A 24180-nucleotide genomic window follows, 5' to 3' on the forward strand; every position below is an offset into this window, starting at 1 on the left:
GATAAATTTAAATTTATTGTACCTCAGCCATATAAAGCAGATTCATAGCTGTTCTTGTGAACTGACAGGCCTCTAATACTAACAGCTTTTTACCTAAACCTGTCTAAGTTGGCTCCAGAATATGTTTCTAAGGGACAAAGCCAAGTAAGAAAAGGAATTTGTCCCATTTGATAAATAAAAAATAATGCTAATTAAGGGAAGGAAAGTAAAATTTATCGAGCCTGATAGCTTGCCTGCACAGGGAAATTATTTATGGTCAAAGATATTGTATACAGGGTGATCCATTTAAAACGCACCAATCGCTAATAACTTTTCATGAAAGCGGAAATCCGAAAAAACCCATTAGATAAACTATATGTTTTTTTTTTGGTCTAGTTTTCAAATTTTCCACCCCCCGATGCTGTATCTTCATTTTTTGCGGAGTTATAGCCAAAAAACTGATCGAGATTTTATAAGGACCACTGGTTTTGACAATGATTGTGAAAAGTACATAAAAAAAACTGTGAAAAATGGCGTTAACCCTGTTTCGATATCCCTAATATTTGTTAAGATATTTATGATCAAAGTTACAATTTTATCTATTCGTGATCGGGTTTCAATATTAATTTTCTACCAGAAATACACGTTTTGGGAGGTCCTCTGTCTGCAAAAAATGTTATTTGCGATGCAAAGAACTAAAATATAATTGGAGATTTTAAATAATGTAGTGTATTGTAATGGTTGTGGGAGAATCAGGATAAATATGTTTTATCATCAAATAAAAGCAATCACACCATTTTAATGCACCCAGTATGCAAGACTTCTTGACCTATGATTACGGTATCTTGCCAGGGTTGGGCGGGTGTTGATCAAGTGGTCAAGAGCGTGGCTTTGTGAGTGGGAGATCCCCAGTTCGAATCCCGCGGATGACTACACTTTAATTTTCAAATTTTCTCATTTTTTGCTAACATGACCAATGTTTGATGTTGCCCCTAAATAATTTATTACAATATAATCAAATACATTCATCTCAAATTGGAGTCTTTGCAACAAGATTTTAATGATGATTATGTTAAAAATATTTAATATCACTCATACTACTTTGTAACAGATTCTTTAAAAACTATCAAATCTCTTTGAGGGTTAATAAAGTATAACTTTAATTTCTATCTTATTTTGCAATTATTGTATACAGCGCAGTTAATAAAGAGAAGTTTTTCCAAGGAAGGCCTTCTGGAAAGCTTTTTTGGCCATTGTTATGTCTGGCATCCTTTCTACATGTCCTTATCTGCTGATTCTTCTGGACCTAATAAACCTAACAATATCTTCATGCTGAATAAAGTCATGTAATTCTTGGTTGGTCCTGATGCGCCATGCTCCTTGAGCGTATACGGGGACGAAAATATGTCTCAATATCTTCCTTTCGAAGATTCTTGCGGCTTGCTGGTAGCTGCTTTAAAATGGTACCACCGATTTTGCACAAAACTTATTGTGGCATCCTCTGGTGGCGCCTAAAAATAAATCACATTTCATCTTTTTACGATTTTTTTTCCTTTTTGAGTTGCGGTGAACACACGAACAAAGAGACCAGTCGGTAAAAACCACTACCTCATACTCTAGGAACGTCAAACGGATGGATGTTCCAGGTGAAATCCCCAAATCTAAAATGGTACAATTACTGTATCTTCTTTTACTTAGTAGTGTAAGAGAAGTTTAAAATAAGGAAATGAATAAATATTCAAAACTATCTTTACAAATCGGCAAAAAAAAACAAAAAAAAACTTCTACTATATGGTTCATCAGAGGTATCTGTTCTAAACTGTTTATGGTATGAACAAGACAGTAGCTCTGAAACTTCTAAAAAAGGACAGCAAGAACAATGTAAACAGTAGTCACGATTGGAGATGCCTCACGATGGTAGCTCTCCATTTGTAACATCGTGGTTAATACTCCCTAAACCGTTTACATTAACAAATAATTTTGCTTCTTCATTTATTATTACAGGCGCCCCGTATAATGTTATTGTAATCAAACTGTTATCAATGATTATTGAAGCAGAATAAATACGTATACTCGTATTTGGTTGCCAATAATTTTTAAGGCTCTATCTTAAGAAATTGCTACAGAGGTTTGTTGATATTTCGGCATTCACCCTAATTTTGAGGTTCATACGCTACCTCTAATTATTTGACACTTTTTATTCAATTTTGATGGAATTCAATTATTAACTACCCGACTTAATTATGGCAATAAAGTGATGGTAAGAATTAATGTATATGGAATTTACTTTATGAATAATACTGTTTAGACCTCAAAGGTCTAAACGTTGCTTTGAAAAAAATGAACTGAGCTCGAATTTAGCTTGCATTTTGCTAATTAGATAACAATATTCTAACATCTAGTTCGAGTTTCTTCAACTGGCTACACCACCATTATTAATTATAGGACTCCTAATCGATGAAGGTTTCAAATCGATAAAGGAACGTCGAACGATTGGTTTAGCTCACGGCATTTTTAATTATAAATACGAATATAGGCCAACATATTTAATATACTTTAAGAGTTAATACATTTACGATCAATTTTGAAATAATAAAGGCAATTATATTTATTTAGTAACTTACCATCAAGCAGGAAAACATTAACTTAAAAGTATTCTTGGGAAAGCGGATAGAATTTTTACAACAAACTTTATTAACAAATTGTAATAATTATAAGAAAGAGTATCTTATTTCTTCATTTGTTTAATTTTTACATTACCGCATTCATCGCAAGACAAATTGAACTCTCTTAGTATGTCACTCATTCTGCTCCAAATTACCTGAGGCGTGTTCATTGCAAAGAAAATGTTTGACAGCAATCGATACACTGAAATGAATAAAATCCATAGCATTAAGTTTTTATACAATTTACTAATACAAATAGCGCTAATAAAGAAGCCGAATAATTCCGAATAGGTGGGCAGTTTTTGGATTCATCTAAAAGACAAGGACACTTAGAAGCATACGAAAATTGGCATGATACTTATCTTTCTAAATGATTTGAAAATTTGCTCTGGGAAGTTGTATTTCGATTTTAAAAAAATCTTAAACTATCGAGACGTCTCTTTGCAAGATGAGAACATTCTGTCGCACCTAACAATGATGACAATTGGTTGCACTTTTTGCACCCTATTAAAGCACTAATCCTACTCAAGTTTATTTTTAAAAAAAATTAAGTTAAAGGAGGTTTTGAAAGTCATTATTTTCGCGTTAAACAAAATGTACAATACATAATTTAGTGGACGATACAAAATTTATTACACTGAAGATGATCTATTTGTTCATCTGCTCCCCAATTTTTAAAGATCTAGTAAAATCTTTGCTATCTTATCACCCACGGATTTTCTTAATTCAGCTATACATTGTCCAATATTAGTGAAGAAAACGAGAAGTAAATGATAATAAATGTAAAAACGATGAGAAAATCCCAAAAATAACGACAATAATTGATTCCGGCCATATTTTAACACACCCTCCTAGAAACGCACCCACCAATAGAAGAGGTAATGAATCTACATTTTTAATAATAGAAGAAAATATTTTATTTTTGAAAGAATTATATAAAAAAAAAAGAAAAGAGCAACTTACTAATAATGCACACAGTTCCAAAAAAGATGGGTCCAATAAAGTATCCATATTCTTTGACAGGTGGCATCACAGTCAAAATGTACCACATGATAATCGCTGTGCATAACATTGTAATTGCAAACTTTCCTGAAACCAAATTCGAATCTTTACTTCTCTTTATTAGACCAGAATAATGCTTAATTGAATATTAGGATGAATTAAAACCTTTTGTATTCATTATTTTATTTATAAGAGTCACCTGCAGAATGTGGGTTCGGTTTATAGGATGCCTAGTTACTCGTACTTCTGTCAATTTAAGCAGTTTATGCAATACATATTTATTTTTAAAAAAATATAGGAAAAAGGGATTTTATAAAACACAAATGCAAGTTCATTAGATAATTTAAAAATGTCAAAGTAAATAAGAAAAAAGATTAATAAATAAAGGAAAATTTAAATAATAAATCTCAATTGTACATAATAAATGAATTAAGCAAGATAACCTAACACTGAGTTTTAAATTATCAAGGAAGTTGTAATTTTATCCCTTACATCCAAATAATTTTGTACGTTCATTTGATAATTTGCTATTGAAATTAACTTTTTTAAGGGGATACCTGAAATTCAAACTCTACCCGACAAAATGTTTCCCAAATTTACTATCCCACTCTCCTTCCTGACATTTTAAAGACACCTAGGCCTAGACATTACATCTACGTATAGTCTAAATAATAGTCCGCTTTAGTTTAATTTCAATCGAATTTAGAAATAGTAACTAGCATTTTGGGCAATTAATTAATTTTAGAAAGTAAATATGCACCATATAAAATTTGTGGCATAAAACAGAATACTGCACTCTACCTTTCAAAAAGCAACTTCATTATATATTTATACTTTTCAGAGAAACATTATTAACATAACAGATAATTCTTACTCTATAAATATAAATTCATTCCTGGCAAACTGTTTTTATAAAATTTAATACTGATAGCTCTAACTTTTAGTTTCTTAATTTAGTAAGAATGGGTTTATAAATGCGAAGGCTATTTTCTGTGCTGCCATAAATAATTAAAATTCTCAAAAACCATGTTAGTTGGCTAGTTAATAATGTTCGAAAGACATTAATGTTCTCAAAAGAGTCGATGTTTTATTAATATACAGAGTTAATAATAAATATCTACAAACATAAGAAAAAAGTTATGAGAAATAATTAAACTATGAAAAGTAAAAAGGCGAAAGATTTATGCGTTTTGAAGAGAGACCATATGAGTTTTGAAGAGAGAAGAGAGACCATACTGGACTCCCACGCGGAGGTCCCGGGTTCGAATCCAGCTGCTGACCCTTAGATTTTCTCTTCCTAGGAGCTTTTTACAGCTCACTGTCCGGTGATGGACAGTGTTGTCTGTAACGAGAGAACACTGTCCAGAGACCGGCAGTGCACTGAAAAAAAGCTCCGGGCGCCAATAACCTTAGATGTTGACGCGCCTTAAATCATAAAAAAAAAAAAAAAAAAAATACGCTTTCTCGGACGACATTATCCACTTTTCGTGGGATCTGCCCTTTTTTCTTTTTCCTTCGGCTTCCCAGTCTAGGATTTCCTTAGCCATTCTTCCAACTTCAAGTCTTCTAATATGGCTGTGCCATCCAAATTTTCTTGAAACCTAAACTTTGCACCTGAGATCCAGTACCTACTGCTTAAGGTAAAGTTTTTTTTTTTTGTTTTTTTTTTTTTTTTTTATTATGATTATTATTTGCAACTGTACAAAAATATACATTTAGCAAAAGTGCAAAAATACTAGTAACATTCGATTGTGCCACTGAGCTGGCTCAGTACCACAACCAGGATGACAGGATGAGAGAAACCAACCAGCGCTGGAACTCTCTAGGTACTTATTGGGGGTTTAGGAGGCAATGAGGTCACGTGGCCAGCGCCGTTTTAGACGACGTGGAGGATTGTCAGGATGGGACGATGTGGATAGTGATTGAGCCAGAGGATTTGGGTGATCAGAGAGTTTGCTGTGGAAATTTAGGAATCGGGTGTGGATTAACTCATTTACGTAGGGAATATTGAGATCATGATGGAGGGTGCGGTTGGAGACATAGAATGGTGCGTTAACGATTCGGCGGAGGACTTTAGACTGGAAAGATTGGATAGGTTGGATGTTAGATGGTTTGGCGGAGCCCCACAATTCTGCTCCATATGTCCATATTGGTCGTAATAGTGTTTTGTAAAGAGTAAGTTTGTTTTGTACGTTCATGGAGGATTTCGGTCCAAGGAGTCTCTTTAGTAGTCCGTAGCGTCTGTTCAGTTCTTGTCTTTTAAGTCTTGTGTGAGGATTCCAGGTTAGACGGCTATCTAGGTAGAGCCCCAGATAACGAACCTGTGTGGAAGTCGGTAGGTCAGTATTGTTAATAGTTAGTGGAGGGCAGGTCTGTCTTCGTAATGTGAATGTCACCTGTATACATTTGGTAGTGTTAAGTTTAATTCTCCATGTTCGGCACCAAGCTTCTATGAGCTCAAGGTGTTCTTGGACAATGTTAGAGACTTGAAGAGGATCAGGGTGGGAAGATAGTATGGCGGTGTCATCAGCGTAGGTTGTGATTAGGGTTTGGGGATGGATAGGGATGTCAGCAGTATAGATGGTGTATAGGATTGGTCCAAGTATGCTGCCCTGTGGCACGCCAGCGTGTATTGCATGAAGATCAGAGACCTCTCCACCGCATCTCACTCTGAAACAGCGATCGGTAAGGTAGGATTGCAGGAGTTGGTAAAAAGGAGTGGGGAGGAATTTTTTAAGTTTAAATAGTAGTCCTGGGTGCCAAACTCTGTCAAAAGCCTGGGCCACGTCGAGGAAGACACCCAGGCAGTACTTCTTTTGTTCTAGAGCCGAGGAAATAGTGTCGACGACTCTGAATGACTGTTGGATAGTGGAGTGACGGGTGCGAAAACCAAACTGATGGGTAGGAATGATATTTTGGACTTCTAGGATGGGGATAAGTCTCTTAAGGAGTAATTTTTCCAAGACTTTGGATAGAGTAGGAAGAAGGCTAATAGGTCTATAAGAAGATACCTCGCTAGGAGGTTTATATGGTTTAGGGATAAGAGTTATTAAGGAATATTTCCATTGAGCCGGAAAGTGGGTTGTGCGTAGGATAGAATTGAAAATGGTTGTAAGGAAAATAATGGCCTTCCGTGGAAGTTGGCGAAGTATGACAGGAGTAATGAGATCATGTCCAGGGCTTTTTTTTCGAGGTAGATGGTCAATAAGGAATTTAACCTCGGAAGGATGAATTGGTTTGGAAGGAAGGTGGAGTGGAAGGGGAATGTCGAGATTTTGAAGGACATGACTCACATGGAGAGGATCAACTACATCAGGATGTGGAGTGAAGGTTTGCTGTAAATAGTTGGCAAACACATCAGCCCTTTCCTTATCGCCCCTGGCCCAGGAGCCATTAGGAGAGCGGATAGGGGAAATAGCAGTGTGATATTTTAATATTTTTTTAGTGGCAAACCAGAGGGAGTTATCGTCCGTGGATAGGGATTCAAGATACTTTTGGTGTTGAGAAAATCGAAAGTCTGAGAGCTGGGATCTAAGGAGGTTTGTAAGCTGGTTAAAAGTTCTTTTGTCGGAAGGATAACGGGTGTGCTGCCATTTTCTTCTGGCCCGGCGCTTGGCGTTAAGTAGGAGTCGGATATGGTTAGGGAGGCTTTGGTTGGGTGAAGGTGGGGGTGTCCGTAGGTAGGAAGAAGATTGTTGAGCTGCGTATTGGATGGAGTTGGTGAAGAGGTCAACGGCCTCTTCTAGCTCATTAGGCGTTTTGAGGGAAATATTCAGGTTAAGGGAATCATTAATTATCTGTTGGAATAGGTCCCAATTAACCGGACCTTGAGTCAAGGATGGCCTGGGAGGTTTGGTAATGGGGATTATATTGAGGTTAAGGAGTACGGGAGAGTGGTCTGAGGATAATTCATTTAGTGTCTGTATAGATGAAAAAATGGCTCCTACTCCAGAGGCGACAAAGAAGTCCACTATATCGGCATCACGGTTAGGATCGGAAGGCCAGTATGTAGGGTAATCAGGAGACAAAATGGAAAAATTGTGTGAAAGGGTAAGGTTGTGCAGAAGGCGACCACGGGAATTGGCTACCCTACTGCCCCATTGTGGATGCTTAGCGTTGAAGTCTCCGCCTGCAATAAAACGGGGACCAAGGGATTGGAAGAGGGATCTTAGTTGAGGATAATATATGGTGGAGGAAGGGGAGCAGTACACTGCTGACAAAATTAAAGGAAAAGGAAAGAATGAGAGAGATATTGCAGTGAGTTGATAGGACTCGGTTGATGTAAGGATGTGCTCGTGATGGGATAGGGAGTTGGCAGCGAGGATTGCAGAGCCACCTTGAGCTCTCTGTCCAGTATAGTTAGTCCTGTAAGTGCGATATCCAGGTATGTAGAAGTGATGTCTGTCAGTCAAGTGGGTTTCGGTAATAAGTGCTATGTCAACTTCTCTGTCAGTCAGTAGAATTTCTAGTTCTTGTCGGTGAGCTGATACTCCGTTTGCATTCCAGAGCAGTATTGTGAGGGGTTTGGGAGAGGTTGGGTTTATCGGATGAGCTTGGGAAGGAGTTCAGAAACAAGAGTGGTGAGAAGGGTAATTAAGGGGGTAATTAAGGATCTGAAATCATTAAGGAAAGAGGTAAGGTGAGAAGTGATATCCATGTAAGGAGAAGGTACAGGTCCGGGTGCCGGGATAGAAGGATGTTGAGCGGGAGAAGGAGTAGGCTTGAATGAGACTGGAGTGGGTTTGGACGGTATAGGAGTGGGAGCGTGTCTGGTTGTGGTACTGGCTATTTGGGCGTAACTGGCTGTCTGTCTTCTATGAAATGTTCGGCTTGTTGAGGGTTGAAGATTGAGATGAACGGCTGGTGCAGGCTGGATCACTGGAATAGCTTCTTTATAGGTTTCCTGTCTTTGATTAGAAAGTGAGCGCAATTCTCTTTGTCGGTTGAGTTCCTTGTGTGTTTCACAACCCTTGAAGGTGGCAGAGTGGGGGCCGCCACATAGTGCACATGTGGGGGGAATGTCAAGTGGCTTGGTGCAATTGGCTGAAGAGTGCGGACCTGCACATTTGGCACACCTGATGGGATGATTGCAGTAGGCTCTTGTGTGGCCCAGTTCTTGGCACCTTGCACATTGAACTACATGAGTCCTCTTTCGGGGCTCCTCTATGTTGATCTTGGTATAGAGAAGGTAGCGCAATTTGAAAATGTCCTTGCTGGCCTTTGCGTTGACGAGGTCTACGAAAAATAAAGGAAGCGGGGCTTTGGTTACCGTGTGCAACACTTGGTGCACCCTGATCGCCTGAAAATTTTGACTTATCAGCTCTTTTTTGATTTCGTCTGGTGCTGTAGTCTGATGGAGGCCTCTGATGACTATTCTGTAACACTTGTCCTCATTTAGTTGGTAGCAATGGAAATCTTTATTTTTTTGATGTAGATATTTTACTACCTTTCGGTAGCTGTCGCTGTCATGAGTATAAATAAGCATGTCGTTTAGTCGAGAACGACAGTAGAATTTATCCTGGCCAGTGATATTTGTTAACTGCTGGCATAGAGTAGAAAAATTGTTAATATTTTTCACTGCAATCGGTGGGGGTTTGGGGGAACTTTTCTCGTTATTTACCGGTGCTGTCACCTTTGGGGTGGTGAATGAAGATGTGCTCGCGTCACTATCCGTTGTAGTGCCCTTTATTTGTTTTGTTTTCGGCGAGCTAGGTGCACTAGATGTTTTTTTGAGCTGCCTTTTCCTTCTTGGTCTTACAAATGCCTCTGAAGCATCCGATGCTAGTACCGTATTCACCGGACTAGGATTACTATTAAAATTTGCATTACTAGTGTGAGGCATGGTTTGAGAAATAGCGTCAGCAACGTCACCCATACTCATGATAGCCCTAGTTAGGGCAGTGCTGAGGCGATGGCAAGATAATGATAGTGGCAGGGGAGAACCCCCTCCACAATTATTAGGCTACTTAACTAAACTGATAACAAGAGTTCTATTACCTGTAGTCCGTGCTATATTATATTACAGCTCTCCGCTGTCTCCACGCACACTATTTACACTATTTACAGAAACTATGTACAATGAAATTTAAAAAAAATAAATAAAAAAAAAAAAAAAAAAACTGGGTGAACTTAAAGAAAAAGAAAAATATAGTCAAATAAATAAATTTAAATAAAATAGTCTTTGCAATAATAAGAACAAAACTATTAAAGAAAAAGGCAATAAAAGTAGTAAAGTTTGAAGAATACGTAGCACAGAGTTCTCTAACGATGTTAACTGGTCAAGCGACCAAAGGGCACTTAAGGTAAAGTAGCTCCATCCTAGTAGTGTCATCACTAAATGGTCGAACTACATTTTCAATCTGGCTCCCTAGATCTGTCTAATAGTGATGAAGAGGATGTGAGCCCCTTTGACAGGTACAGGAACTATTCAGAACAGTGATACCTACTCATTACTAAATAAGAAAAAAAGAACGCTTCGCGTAATTGCAGGAAATATGTTTGTCTCTTTAATGGAATAAGGGTTGCCTAAAAATCTTGAGCTATAATTTCATTTAGTTATAGTAATTATTTAAATTATAAAATATTTTTATCTTTCGATACTTTATCGTATCCGAGAGTATTCAGAAATGGAGATTTTGCTTTCTGCAGGATATGAATGTAGAAACAGAAAACATTAACTGAATGATCGGACTAACCTGGGGAGGCAGGCTTGAGTGCAAGTGCAGCCAAACCAAAATTAATTAATTTCATGAAATTATTTCAGAAAGAATTGCGGCAGAAACAACAAATGACAATACAGAAAAATACGAAGAAAAAAAAATGAAAAGTAAAACATTCACATTAATGAAAATTAAATTGCTAATGAATAATAAATATGTATAATGCAAATAAAATTTTATATCATCGATTAAAAACTTACAGGGGAGCAAATGAACCCCCAAAGAGACGCCACTGCTTTATTTTCTCTTTTTCTCATGTCATTTCGTCAAACTTTACGGAAAATATTTATTTATTTGTTATTTCACGAATTCAGCCACCATTTATTGGGTTTGAAAATTAATATTTTTTAACTATGTTCAAAGATTCATCTTTATTGTTTAATCAGGATCTGTATTCTAATTGGTATTGTTCAGAATAATGTAACTTACCTAATTTCCTTTTGGCACTTGATTTGGTACCAACCATTATTTCAGTCAATCTTCTCTCGAATGCAAGCAAATCTGTTGGACATAAATAACATTATATAAGTGAACTAAAATTTCTTTGAAATTCTTAAATGAACTGGAAAAAACTGTTTATAATAAGTTAGTGTTTGATTAGTTGGATAAGCTCAGTGATCATCGCACGCGGAAAACCCTGTTTTCGAACCAGTTGCATGTCCTTTCTCTTGCTGGTAGCTTCTTCTAGTCTGGTCATCGTGAGTAACACTGTCCGGAGGCCGTCAGTGCTCTGAAAATGTACTCGAGATTTTTGTTGTTGATAGTCTTCATAATATTTGACACAATTGGTTCCTCCTTTAAATTATCTTATAATCTTTAAGGCGGAAACAAAAAGATCTATAAATAACTCTGGTATGAACACCCTACTGTTATTTTGGAGTTCTTGATTTACAGGAAAATTTCCGCAAACCTCGAGATGCTCAAAATTTTCTCGGAAAAGTTATTTTTAAAAATCTGACTTAAATTCAAAGTTTAGAAAAAATTTAAAAGACATTTTCGAATTTAAAAGAAATCTTAGAAATTTCGAAGATCTATCCAATAAAATCGGTTTCTTCGATGCTGTAATTTTCATTAAACACTTGAATTTAGTGTCACACTTGAAAAGAGATCCTTTGTGTAAATAGTGTCGGTAAATAGTGGCTAAAAATGCACAAATTAAAATTGGCCGCAAATATGTAGTGGGGCAGCCATTTTGAACACCAGTAAAAGTGACCAAAAACGTCATTGTCAAGAGTTTTTTTTTCCGGTCACTCTTTCTAAAACATCATCTATCACACATACCGTCAAATTCGCTGATGTTCAACTGGTTTCGGCTGCTCATGTCCCTTACTCCCTGGGGCAACCTCCTAAATGACGTTAAAAGACTAACTAGGTTAATAATCTATTCACTTAAGAATTTCACATGATTTTTGAGAAAACATATGTTTAAAGGGTTATAGTAATGTTATAAAGAAGCAAATTACACATTATTCTCAAATTAATAGTAATTTTGGAGAAATGAGAATAATTTATTGATTTATGAATTTTATTCAAATATTTCCTGTTTGCTAATAGACAAAAGAAATGATTAAATTTAGAACCATGTGCCAGTGGGTTTACAATATTGTAGAAACCATTTCAGTTTATTAGACAATTTAATAAAAGAGTCTTCATTGCGGTGAGATGGACTGCATTGTGTTGGCGGTTAGGTGAACAGGAGCAAAGAAGTTGGAACAGATTGTAAGCTGTGTAAGCTGTAATTAGCTGGATGTACTTAGACGGAATGTTTAAGCCATAAATAGCAACGTCGGCCTTAGAAATGGGACAAAGGGTGGGATTAATTCATTTTACAAAACTGTTCAATGAGCACCTCCGCAAAAAATTCAAAAACATAGCGAGCAATGCAATACAAAAAGTTCTGTGTCTGACAAAAATCGTTGCGACAACTCATGATTTCGTCTACTATAATTCCCAGTCTTCTGAACTATATATTTTCTTTAAATTTGGAAAATTCAAATAGTGTTACTTTGCTTCAATATTGAAAAAGTTCGCATAGTAAAACGACGGGAGCGTGATGTCGCAGTTTCTCGGGATTCTAATTAAAACAAATTTTCAAAAAGTTCCACATATGAGATCAATGTCAGTCAACTGAGTTCAGTGTTAAGCAAAAACTTAAGTCATAAATAATTCTGTATTGTTATGACTAAATGAGTCACATTTACCGCTAAAGATTCAAGAAATCTGGAGAACAGTTAGAACGATTGGAGGTTACTTAGTAATTAGCAATTTAGTTTTACTTAGTCATTCCAAATCTTGAATCAAAGTAATTACTTACATAATTAATTGGCAACAATTTCCTTAAACCCATTTAGACATATGTTCCGAAGTATTTATTCCAAGTACATTGCATTCCAAAATTCATCGTCCAATAATTACTGCACCATATATTGTACCCAATAGAACGATTCATACAGACCTCAGACTCATTATTGACGTCTTAATACTAATCATCTCCCTGTAGAAAATTATAATTCTCTTTCTGATCACACTATTTACTTTATCACCTCTCGTCTGTTGCTCTTCCCGAGAACCGATCAGCCAATGTTATAAATAACCCCTGAATTTCTTTAAATTTTGAATTTCGGTTTCATATTTAATTCTTGTAAATACTAAACTAACGCTGAAATGACAGTTTCTAGGATATCCCAACCACCTGTCACGCCAATAAATTTACTTATTCGAATTTTTACGGGAAAACTTTTCAAATAAAATTTGTAGAACTATGTTTGAGCAAATAAGTAACCAAATTTAAAGAAAATTTTAGAAACCAATATTGAAAAAATCTTGAAAAACTAAAAAATTTATTCAATAAACTGGCACTTTCGTTTGGCACATTTTGTCCCAAAACGTATTATAGGGTCCGTGGCACCTAATCCAGATATTAAATTTAACCTTTCTGCGTTTTTTAGTTATGCTGACCACATGCTCCACCAGAAAAACCATAAAACCCACTTTTTTTGGTCCCAGGGGACCCCCAAACGGATATTTCTGGTGAAATCTGGACTCTATCAATTCCTCTTACTTCATACAATAAGAGAAATTAGAAATCGAATCGTTAAATCATTTACAAATACTTTATGTTCTAAGAGCAGGTTCGGAATGAATAAAATTACTGAAAATTAATGTCTAATGAATGCAACCAGGCTCAACCATTATCTACCATTCTATCCCTGTTTTACAATTATGAGATTTTCATTTCTTTAACTCTCAGCATCATCAGTTCCTTTTTTTAAAAAACAAACACTCCATGAAGATTATTCTTACATCATTTATTTTTATTGTCTTTTCTGCTCCTTTTCATTGTATTTTTATCGTTACAATATTTGTACCTTACTGGTGCAGTCCCCTTAGACAGTTAAATATTCAACCTTAACATGGCTAATTCGGTACCAGGGTGAAAAATCTAAAAGTATAATGACTTGAGTATAGAGAAGTGCAAATGTAACGGCGTTCTGAAGAGGTGGACCGAATTCAAGAGAAAGAAATAAAGAATGGAAATGGTTATGCAACCTGAGAACCGAGGACTTGTTTTCACAAATTAACGTGGCTCTCCTTAGAAAAATAAAGATATAACTTTTTTTTCTTTTTTATACTTCTTTTATCTTTCCCAACTCTCTTCCTTAATGTTGCCTACATATTTTATGTCTTACTTCACCTACCTTTAGGTACAACAACAGCAGCCCTTTTGCAACGAAAACCACTCCAATCAACCAAACTGTTTTACATTATTCTCAAGCATTCCTTTTTGTATTCTTGTTAAAGATTCCATTCTTAGAACGTCCTCTCTAGCATTCACATCGCATTAATTTGTCTTTTATCATTTGGCCGTAGTTCTTCCGTTTTATTTTCAGTGAGTCGACGTTATTATGTCGAAACAATATGCAGACTTGTGATGTTCACGGAGTTGTGTAGTTTGACAGTTCTAAATCAATGCCGTGGATTGACCAAAGATTCACCATGTTACTGAAGCCGAAGCGAATTTTTTCAGTTTAAGTTGTCTGAACTTATCTACACTGTTTAGGTCGTATGAATTATAATTATAAATTTATTTTTTAAAGGAGGACCCCTATAAATAAATTCATTATAATGTACAGTCATGGAAAATGAAACTAACAACACGAAAAATCTGGTGTGTAACTCCAGTACAGTTCGAATAAAGATTGATATAAGGGTTGTAACGACACTTGTAAAAGGGTAGATGTCAAATACTCATTTAATTTATTTTTTAAATTCTTCTAAAAGTGGGTTTCTTTCAGATGTAAAACAAAAACTGAAAAAAAGAGTAATGGTGGTCTGAACAGGGAATAGGAAGGCTGACGAAAAATGTTTAAGGAACAATATAATCAATAACGTATTTTCCAATTTAAATTGTTGCTTGAAATTGGAAAGACTAAAAAGGCGTTATATAGAAGTATTGGTAATGTAAGTTAGAGGATGAGATGTGTAGTAAGGAAAATATGGTATTTTAGGGGTGCCCAGTAGAAGATGGAGGGTCGGAAAGTAGCAAGAACCTTGCGGTGCACCCCATTTCTCACTTTTTTACACCATCTGCAGAATTACACTTAAGAAAAGAAAACATTTACACGCAGATAAAAAACAATCCTATTCTGGAACATCAGAAAGGAAACAGAGAAATTGTGAGGAAAGAAGACAAAAAGGAATATAAAAAAGCCAGAACAGAGTACGAAGGGAAACCGGCTTTAATGTGTGCCTTCGGAAATGCAATTGGAGGTTGCAAGCAGTGGGAAGGAAGGTAAGCACGACTTATTTATGCTATCGCAGCTTCCAGCTAGAGTTGTCATGACAATTACGTATACTTTCTGGCCGATTTACAGTGTTGTCCATAGGAATGTTATTCCCATGGGAAACGTCCCATGGAATGGGATGGGATGGGACAGCACACATTTGTATTTCCCATGGTAGTCGATACTTGATATTGTAAAATAAATTTAGGCTGAAATTTGCAGTTGCGTAAGTGCAACAAAATAGAATTCATTCATCATCTATGTAACTGCATGGTGCTGTGAGAAGGATTTCGAGTCTAAAGAATAATTCAGGTTTTCCTAGATTTTTTAAAGGCTCTGTATAGGTATTAATATTATAATGGGAATCCCATGGGATAGGATGTGATGGGAAAGAAAAATATGTCCCATGGTCAAGCCTGCCGATTTAACGGTACGATTCCAACTCATATAACAGTTTGTAAGATATTAATTATCCACATGTTATTGTAATAAAATACAACAATCGTAAAGACGATAGACTCCGACAATATTTAATTATTAGATTCTCTTACTGCGGTCGCGCCTAATTTTCGAAATTGAGTTTTTAAGAGCTTCTAGGAGATTTAATTTTAGCCCACTTTTATGATCGGCCTTGGAGTAAAGATTTCTGCTCTTTATGTAGTCAAGTGTTATTGGGCTCGACTTTTAGACATGGCCTTACATTTAAGAGATTACGATTGCATTTGATTGCCAATACTGAGTAAAGCATGTTTGTTAGCACGATGTCCAGATAAGAATATTGTTCTATTATTATTTTCTTATTTAAGCGTTTGTATTCAATACAAATGACAAATAAACGCAAAATACAGGTATGAAAAGAAGCAGGCAAAGGGTGGTCCTTAAGCGTACTGCCTAGATAAGGGAGAAAACTGATTAGGGAATTTAAGTTGGTAGATAATAATGAGATATTTTCTAAAAATCAGAATTACAGAAGTTTAAAGTGTTAAACTCCTATTTCTAAATATTCTTTTAGATTTCTTGGGATAAATTTACATTAAAAGATCTTCTTGTGTACCTGAATGTGTGGTAAGAATTCAACGATTAGACTAGCATACTAAAATAAGTAAGGGTCTGAATGGTGTAGTAACAAGAAAGACTCCTTGCAGTCTGTTCGAAGCTACCATTGAGTAGGAAGAACAATAACGAGCCGCCAATGTTACCGACCTTGTGGTTAACTTGGTTCCTTACTTTGTTGCTTTGAATAAATATCTACGCTGTATTGGTTTAATGGGTGCGTACGTCGGCGTGTGTTGCGGAGTAGCCGGCCGGCGAGAAAGGACATTGCGAATACATCAATCAGCAGACCAGCCAGGCATCACTCACTGTCAAAGACGCTTCTGCTCCAACCAAACTGTTCTCATTAATACGCCGATCAGAACCAAAGGGCTTTTTATGTACAGTCTTCCTTCTATATCCTCAGGATACACTCAGAAGACTATAATACGTGATTAAAGATACCACCGCCTTCATCTCCTTCCACACTCCCATTGTTCTTCCTGTGCCACACGGGTAAATCAAACTTTTGCCTAAATTCTTTTTAATACCTTCTCTTCAACTGTTATCTATCCTTTTTTATTTATTTTTACTGCATTTTTTTTTTTTTTTATTATTCCTTCATTTTCTTTTGAAGGTTTAGTTCATTGGGATGCATTCTGTCCATTCCGCTTTAACAACTTAGAATTCAAGATATATAGCTGAAATATAAATCAGGAGCTGTCAGCTCGGCATTTTTATTATTAATTCTATCGTAACTCTGCTTCAGCACTAACTTCAAGTAATTTCAGATGGTTGAAACAATGTCTGCCTTCAGTAAAGTCTCCCACCTTTGACAGATTTTATCCTCTTCGCATCAACTGCCCACCTACTACAACTTACTCTCTTTTTTTATCTTATTTATCTTTAAACTAGCAATGGAGTAACATTGTTTTACCTGCATATCAAACTGCATTTGTTAATCCCGTTGCAAGTTTTGTTGATGCCGAAGTATTTACTTATTTACTTTCCCAAAAGCAATCTATGTAGTCGATAATTTTAAGTAAGTTTTCCTTTACAAAAAGCCAAAAATTATTCAACGACAAACCTGCTTACTGCTTCCAGAACTTAAGAATGTATTTTCAAAATTTAGTACCACTTCCTCACTAACCGCTTCTCTTCTCTAACCCTCTCAATCAGAGATAAAGTTAAAAATTTGGTGTTAACTTAGTCATCTTAAAATTCTGATGATAGAATACACTGAATTATTACTAACAATATGTACAATATAAAACTGCAATGCACCAAAATGCATTTTAAGGAGAAGAGAAGTCCGTTCAATAAAATGGTAGGTAACCAGAAGAATGGAATTTCATGATTTTGTCTCATTAATATTATTGTTTTGATTTGCTTGGAATATCCGAAAGATTTTGTTTAGTATTCCAATAAAGACAGAGATATTTTTCTGTCAAAGAATTCAGACACAGAGATTTAACGAAGAAATTCGGTCAGCATATTAGCCATAGAAGTAATAAAGAAGGACAGATAGATAACTGTAAATGTAGACGCCTGCTAATCCTATAAATTTATTTTTAAGGCGGGCAAATTTTCAAAAAATAAAAGATTATAATTTAAAAGAGATAATAATAATGATAATTCAAAACAAGATAAAAAAACATACAAAATAAGAAGCACTGCAAAAATTCAACTTGCAATAAATATATTAATAATAATTCGGTTTGGTTTTGCATCTACATTTATCGCGAGATGTCTTATTTAAAGCTGTTCAGATTATGGTGATGTGACTGAATAGTTCTTAAGTTCTGTGAGTTCTATCCACTCGTTTTTAAATTTATTGGTGGCAAAGTCAGAAGTCCACAAAATTTATAGAATTACACACAGAGATTGGATAACATGTGAATAATAGTTAAAAAGTATTCATAAAAATAATAACATAAAGATGAAAATGAAGGTAAGAAGTCCGTTAGCAACACTAGTTGCTAGGTCCCGGCTCGGTTGATGTTTATCAGTACCTCCCATCTTCCCAGATCCGAGACCTTCTATCTTTCTTCACACACACACACTTTTAGTTTTGTTATACGTGTGGGCAGTGAAACGCCAGGAGCGTTCCCGGCTGGTGACCAACCAGCGGAAGTGTCCTGCAGGTAATAGTCTGAGCGGGAAGGAAAATGAATTAAACATGAGCTGATTTAGCGGCAGTACGGACGGACAGTTGTTACAACTGTGGACGGACGACTTACAGGCACTGCTACAAACCATAATTAAAAACATTAGACGAAATGTTGAACAATTACTGCACGCCATGTGAAGAGGAAACCATGTTTTAAGAGACAAAGGACAAACAAATTATATATATAACTGAATTTGATTAACATTAATTGTGTTACTTTTATTGCGAAAAAAATTATAAAAAAACCTGACATGTTTCTGGGTAAGTTCTGTCTGTTTTGAGAATGGACGACAACGGCAGACAAAAAAGTTTTGATATTAGACTATTATACAATGAATTCTTAAGATAGAAGTCCATGTTCATTATCACTGCACTAAATCCAGCCTTATCTGCTACACCACAACTCCAAATCTCATAATAAGTAACTGTAACTTTAAGGTAAAAATTGTTTTTAATTGTAATTGTAACAACTTGAAAACAGAACGTTTATTTATAAAAAAAAAAAATTAAATATTCTCTACATTTCTCTGACTGTAATTGATGAAGTTCTTCAATGCGTAGTTAATCTACAAAAAAAAAGATTACAGGAAATCGTCCGGATTTATTCTATAAAAAATAAAAAGGTTATAAATCCATTCCGTGTAGTAGTAGTTTATGTTGTGGAATTTTCTTCAAACGAATTCAGCTAAATCTCTCTCTTTGCAATATAAAATAAATAGAGCGGTAAATAATACTAAAATTGCAGTTCAAAGACAATCCTCCAGAACACCCCCTCAAAAAGTGCTCTTAAGTGAATTTTTCTGGAAAAAAATGTTTAAGGTAAACGCTGTAGAAGAAACATGAGTACAATCTGTACCCGAAGATTAGAGATTATCGTAAAAACTTTTTCGAGAATAGCTAGGGCGCCATTAAAGCGCTGAACTCTTGTATTGTCGGCTCGATTTGGAGTGAATATTCTTCAGCAAACTCAACGAACTGGACGAAAGTAACACAGTCACCCTATTATGGGAGCTGGGGCATCTGGGTTTAATTTTGCCAGGTAGAGGAAGAAACGGCCTCTCACCTGTTATTCTATTGCGTTGCAATCGAGAGACTGCGCTACGATATCTTTGGTACCTTGAGACCAAAGGAGATTGTAGCGCAGAAGGAACTGGTAGGGAAAGCCCTCAACCTTCTTAGAAGGAGTGGTTTCATCTATTAGACCTAAAGGAGAAGGCCCAATAAGTCTCTTGGTGGCTGCGGTGCCGTGGAGCATGGGTCCCGTCCCGCCGTTCAAAACTAAATCTAAATGTACTGTTAGCTACACCAATACGACGGGGATGTAGGTAGTTGTCGATTGTTTGCAGTGCCAGATAAAAACTATCTGAATTACTCGTATCAATGTAGCGCAGTTTGTTTTCGAATTTGTCATTTTAATTGAAATAAAAACATCATGATTAATATCAGAAAATATGATGCTTATATTATGAAAATAGCAAGCTCATTTTAAAGGAAAAAATTAATATATTTCGAAAGATGTAATATTAGCCGTACATATTTTCCAAATACATTTGTTTAGCGCAGTTCATTAGAGGCCAATCAGGTCGAATGAAGGGACATCTTACATGGTAATTAATTGTGAAAACGGGCAAAATAAATGGGAAGAAAGAGACACAAAAAGAAGAAGTAATTTAAAAGAACATCTAATGTAATTAAGAAGCTGTAGTGAGACTGCGCGCAAGGTGACAGAGATATGTACATTATTGTGTGCGGTGTACAGTGTGTCACAGGGCCCTGATCTGGTCCGGGCGCTCTTTATAGCCACTCTAATGAATTCATTCACCAACTCCTCTGAATTCATTTACCTCACTTCATTCAGAATTGTAAGAGTGGAAACTGTCTGCAATAAGTAAACCTATCTCAGCTAAATATTATTCCAAAATGCTGAGGAATAGCATATAATTACAAAAGCATTGCAAATTCTGATTTTACCTCTGAACGAGCGCAGTTATTGCGTAATCCTCGCCACCTCCCACACTTCACTTCATCATTAAACAGTTCCTTGTATTAACTTTGACTTGGGATTATTATTAGTACAAAGAATTAAATGTAAATCTTGGTCCAAGGCATTATTTTAGTAATTGGAACTCCATAAACGAAATTCTGTGCATGAAACTGAGAGTTAAATTTTATCTCATAAACTACGAGGTTTGTAAATTAAGTAATGAGACTGATTTTTTAAAAAATTTTTATTCAAAAAGAATTACAATTCTAAATTGTCACCTTCAAAGCCACACAGCGCTGGAGACGTTTCTTCCACTCCTCATAGCAGTGCTCGAACTCCGATACTGGAATAGCCTTCAGCTGGTCGGTTACAGCCGTTTGAATGTTTTAGACAATCCCAAAATGAGTTCCCTTCAGGTGATTTTTCAAATTCGGGAAGAGAAAAAAGTCACAAGGACTCAAGTCAGGCGAATAAGGAGGCTGAGGAGCCACAGGAATGAGCATGGAGTGGGTACACTTCAACCTCTCCAAGGCCCAAAAAAGCAAGGATGGCGAAGTCGAAGATCAACTGCATGCTGATTTGTTTTTTCGATATCCACGGAATCGTCCATAAAGAGTTTCTACCTCAAGGTCAAACGGTCAATCAACACTTTTACCGAGAGGTTCTTGAAAAACTTCAAAAAAAAGTCATTCGTGTGAGACCAAACATCAAGAACAAGTGGGTGTTGCATCACGATAATGCTCCTTGTCACACATCAATTTTAATAAACGAGTTTTTGGCCAGTAAAAACATTCCTGTGGCTCCTCAGTCTCCTTATTCGCCTGACTTGAGTCCTTGTAACTTTTTTCTCTTCCCGAAGTTGAAAAATCACCTCAAGGGAACTCATTTTGGGACAGTCGAAAACATTCAAACGGCTGTAACCGACCAGCTGAAGGCTATTCCAGTATCGGAGTTCGAGCACTGCTATGAGGAGTGGAAGAAACGTCTCCAGCGCTGTGTGGCTTCAGAAGGAAGTTATTTTGAAGGTGACAATATAGAATTGTAATTCTTTTTGAATAATTTTTTTTTTAAAAATCAGTCTCATTACTTAATTTACAGACCTCGTATAACATAATTAGATCTGTTAGAGGTTTTGGTTGAGCGCCCTACAATACTGGGGTCGTTGAAGATGAGCTCCGATTTACGGGAACTAGTCCAGTTGTAGTTCCGAATTAGGTGGCTAGGAAGGTCTGCATTAGTCGGAGGGAGGTTATTTAACCACCAGAATGATCAGAACGGCAAGGAGAAATATGCTGGAGAAACAAGGCGTTGCGGAGAATTTCTCATTGGACACTTTAATTTTATTCTTTCATTACAGTCACATTTAAAGCGGACATATTTATACCTTAATATAAAGTTCGAAATGCAGAATGTGTAGTCTACATGCCTTCTATTGTGCGACACTTGTGGCTTCATGTGAAATGGAAATGTAAAATTGTTTTTTAATTATATATTGTTATAAATTGTACGTCGGATTCAATCAAATTCAAAACAAAGGTGAAAAACTTCAGGAATTTTTAGGGAAGTCATTTTAAGTAAAAAAGGTAAAAATAGGAACTCAAGTATTTTTGATCAATGCAATACGACAATCAATGAACAATCAATGTTTCACGGAAACGTAACATTTTTCTACATAACATCTGAATTTATGCGTGATTCTTAGGGAAACAAAGAATAAGGCTCTTCATAGAAGTTATTTTAGGTATTGCACGGTCCTAACAGCTGTATTTTGATCATTCTGAATAGAAACATTATAATGAAAGTGCGACGTAATAGAAAGGCTTTTTAAAGTTCTGTAATTATCTAGGCTATTGTCAAAGGGGTCCAATTCTACCTTGAACATAGACGAAATTTGTATTGAACTAATAAATTTGTTTAGAAAATTATTCTCATAGAACATAGATGTGTTCTGAGAGAGCTATGGCGTCATCTTTTCTTCAACAGTAATGTTTCATTAAGAAAACATGTATAAATATTGATGTCAACTTGCCTTTTAAACATAATTTTAAGTTCTAATTTAAATTAATTTCGTCAGTTGAGGTTACAGTTAACAGTATGTTTTTATTCAAAAGACGAGGTCTAGTTATTGAAAATCGTTTTGTTTTGAGAGGTTTTCAATTTCTAAAGATGAAGGGGCATTTCAAGACATACTGCGTTAGTTATTAATGTACAGGCACATTTGTAACACATTCGTGTAACTAACATTAGCATTAGAACTAAACTTCCGTGTGAAAAATTAATTCAGGAAATGAAGTTAGCTAATTGTTTACATTTCGAAATATTTATGCAGGTACTAATTATAAAAGATCTTACTGCATAATCAAGAAGATGATGGATCAGTTTAGTAGATGATGTGTTCAGCCAGAATCGTTTAATGGTTTATGTAACTGAAATCTTGATTAATAACTTTATGCAAAGTTAAACATTATTTTAATAATTAACTTGAGTAAAATAATTCTAGATTTTTTGGAAGTGATAAAACTTGCTGTATTAATTTTTCGTGTAATGAATTCAAATTAGAATAGTAATTAATGATAATTCAATGTTCAAGCTTAATAAATCAGTTATTTAGAAAGAGGTGCAACCGATTTAGGGAGCTTCTTTTAATTATTTTTCTTGAGAAATCTCTCGAAAGGGCAAGACAGCGCGTCGTCTAAGAAGAGATTGCAGATCGTACAGAGGACTGGCCTAAAAGACAGAAATCCCAGCGACCTATGCGATTCATTCGAACTCCTTTAGTGACAATAATTGTGCATAAAGAATAGTCAAGCAAATAATGTGTAAATGTGAATGAGAGTATGTGATGAGGAAGTTGAATTTTCAAAAGGAACGCTGAACCCAACCACTTGCAGCTCTATCTCTTTCAGGTCCTATCATTGTGTGAGAGAGGGAGGTTTACTGTACTGAGTACGGCTTGAGTTGTCAGGCTGGGATGCCCGCGGAAACATCCACATTCCAGAAGTGGATGGTCCATTTACCCTTACAGGGATTCCGACATATATTTAAAACTCACCTAAAGTTAACTTTTTTGGGTTGAGCATCTTGTTATATCGTTTGACGTTTTTATTGTGGGCACCATAGCTCGCAAGCAGGACCCCTGCATTTCAGATGTTTTACAAGCAATGAAGGTATCAACAAAAAAAATCGATACTGAACTCATAAATTTCTATTCTGTGCGAGGAACTGAAGGCTGACTCGGTTTTGGGTTTTCTTTCTGAAGGATAGCTTCGAGGCCTCTTAAAGTCCTTATTGCGGAGAAAGAGACTTGGAAGCGCTTGCTTCCAGAGTCAGGCAATTTCGAGTGGTATTCTCGCAAGACGGAGAAGAATTGGCAGCAAGAGTATATGGGGCTAAACCGAGGTTTGATATTTCAGTTAGGCTAGATAGAACTAGTTCCTACATATCTTTTGCTACCGAGTTCACAAGAGAGGAATAATTCCAGAGTGATCATTTTCTCGGACACCTGGCCGCCTTTTAGGCCATTATCCTTCGAAGTATTCAAGGCTGATTGGGGTATGTTTAGAATTCCTGACAAGAATTGGAAGCCAAAATAAGGTCCCGGGTATTCAGGCTTCAGGAGCAATGACTAAGGAAGGATTCTACGCTGTTTTCTCCAGATGAACCCTTCAGAGGCATTGCAAAATACTTGTCAGTGCGGCCATCAGAGAATATGAGGGTACAACGAGTCGCAGCAGGCCAAAATTTGTATTAGCAGGTATTCGCCTAAACTAACGGTGGCATTATTCCATCAAAGCCGGGCGGTCATTAGGGTGATCATAATTCTTTTCACTGCCATTGTAGATTC

The 24180-nt window shown here is 36.1% G+C and overlaps 1 protein-coding gene across 2 annotated transcripts in view; it reads right to left on the bottom strand.

Annotated features, from left to right (window-relative positions):
* Positions 1-2652: 2652 nt before the first annotated feature.
* The window catches only part of LOC141458158 (nuclear envelope phosphatase-regulatory subunit 1 homolog), a 32424-nt gene continuing 10896 nt past the window's right edge, over positions 2653-24180 (bottom strand). The window contains exons 1-4 of one of the 2 annotated variants that reach the window (XM_074135775.1): positions 11648-11781; positions 10796-10867; positions 3609-3734; positions 2653-2847 (exon numbers count right to left, since the gene is read on the bottom strand). In XM_074135775.1, coding sequence (XP_073991876.1) covers positions 2708-2847; positions 3609-3734; positions 10796-10867; positions 11648-11687 — 378 coding nt within the window. In that variant the 5' untranslated portion in view covers positions 11688-11781 and the 3' untranslated portion in view covers positions 2653-2707. Of the gene's footprint in view, positions 2848-3608; positions 3735-10795; positions 10868-11647; positions 11782-24180 lie in introns of those variants that run through there. The other variant, XM_074135785.1, reaches the window with a different exon arrangement.

This window comes from Rhodnius prolixus, unplaced genomic scaffold (assembly GCF_049639745.1).
Source record: "Rhodnius prolixus isolate KJV_2025 unplaced genomic scaffold, Rpr scaffold_1, whole genome shotgun sequence".
NCBI classification, from domain to species: domain Eukaryota; kingdom Metazoa; phylum Arthropoda; class Insecta; order Hemiptera; family Reduviidae; genus Rhodnius; species Rhodnius prolixus.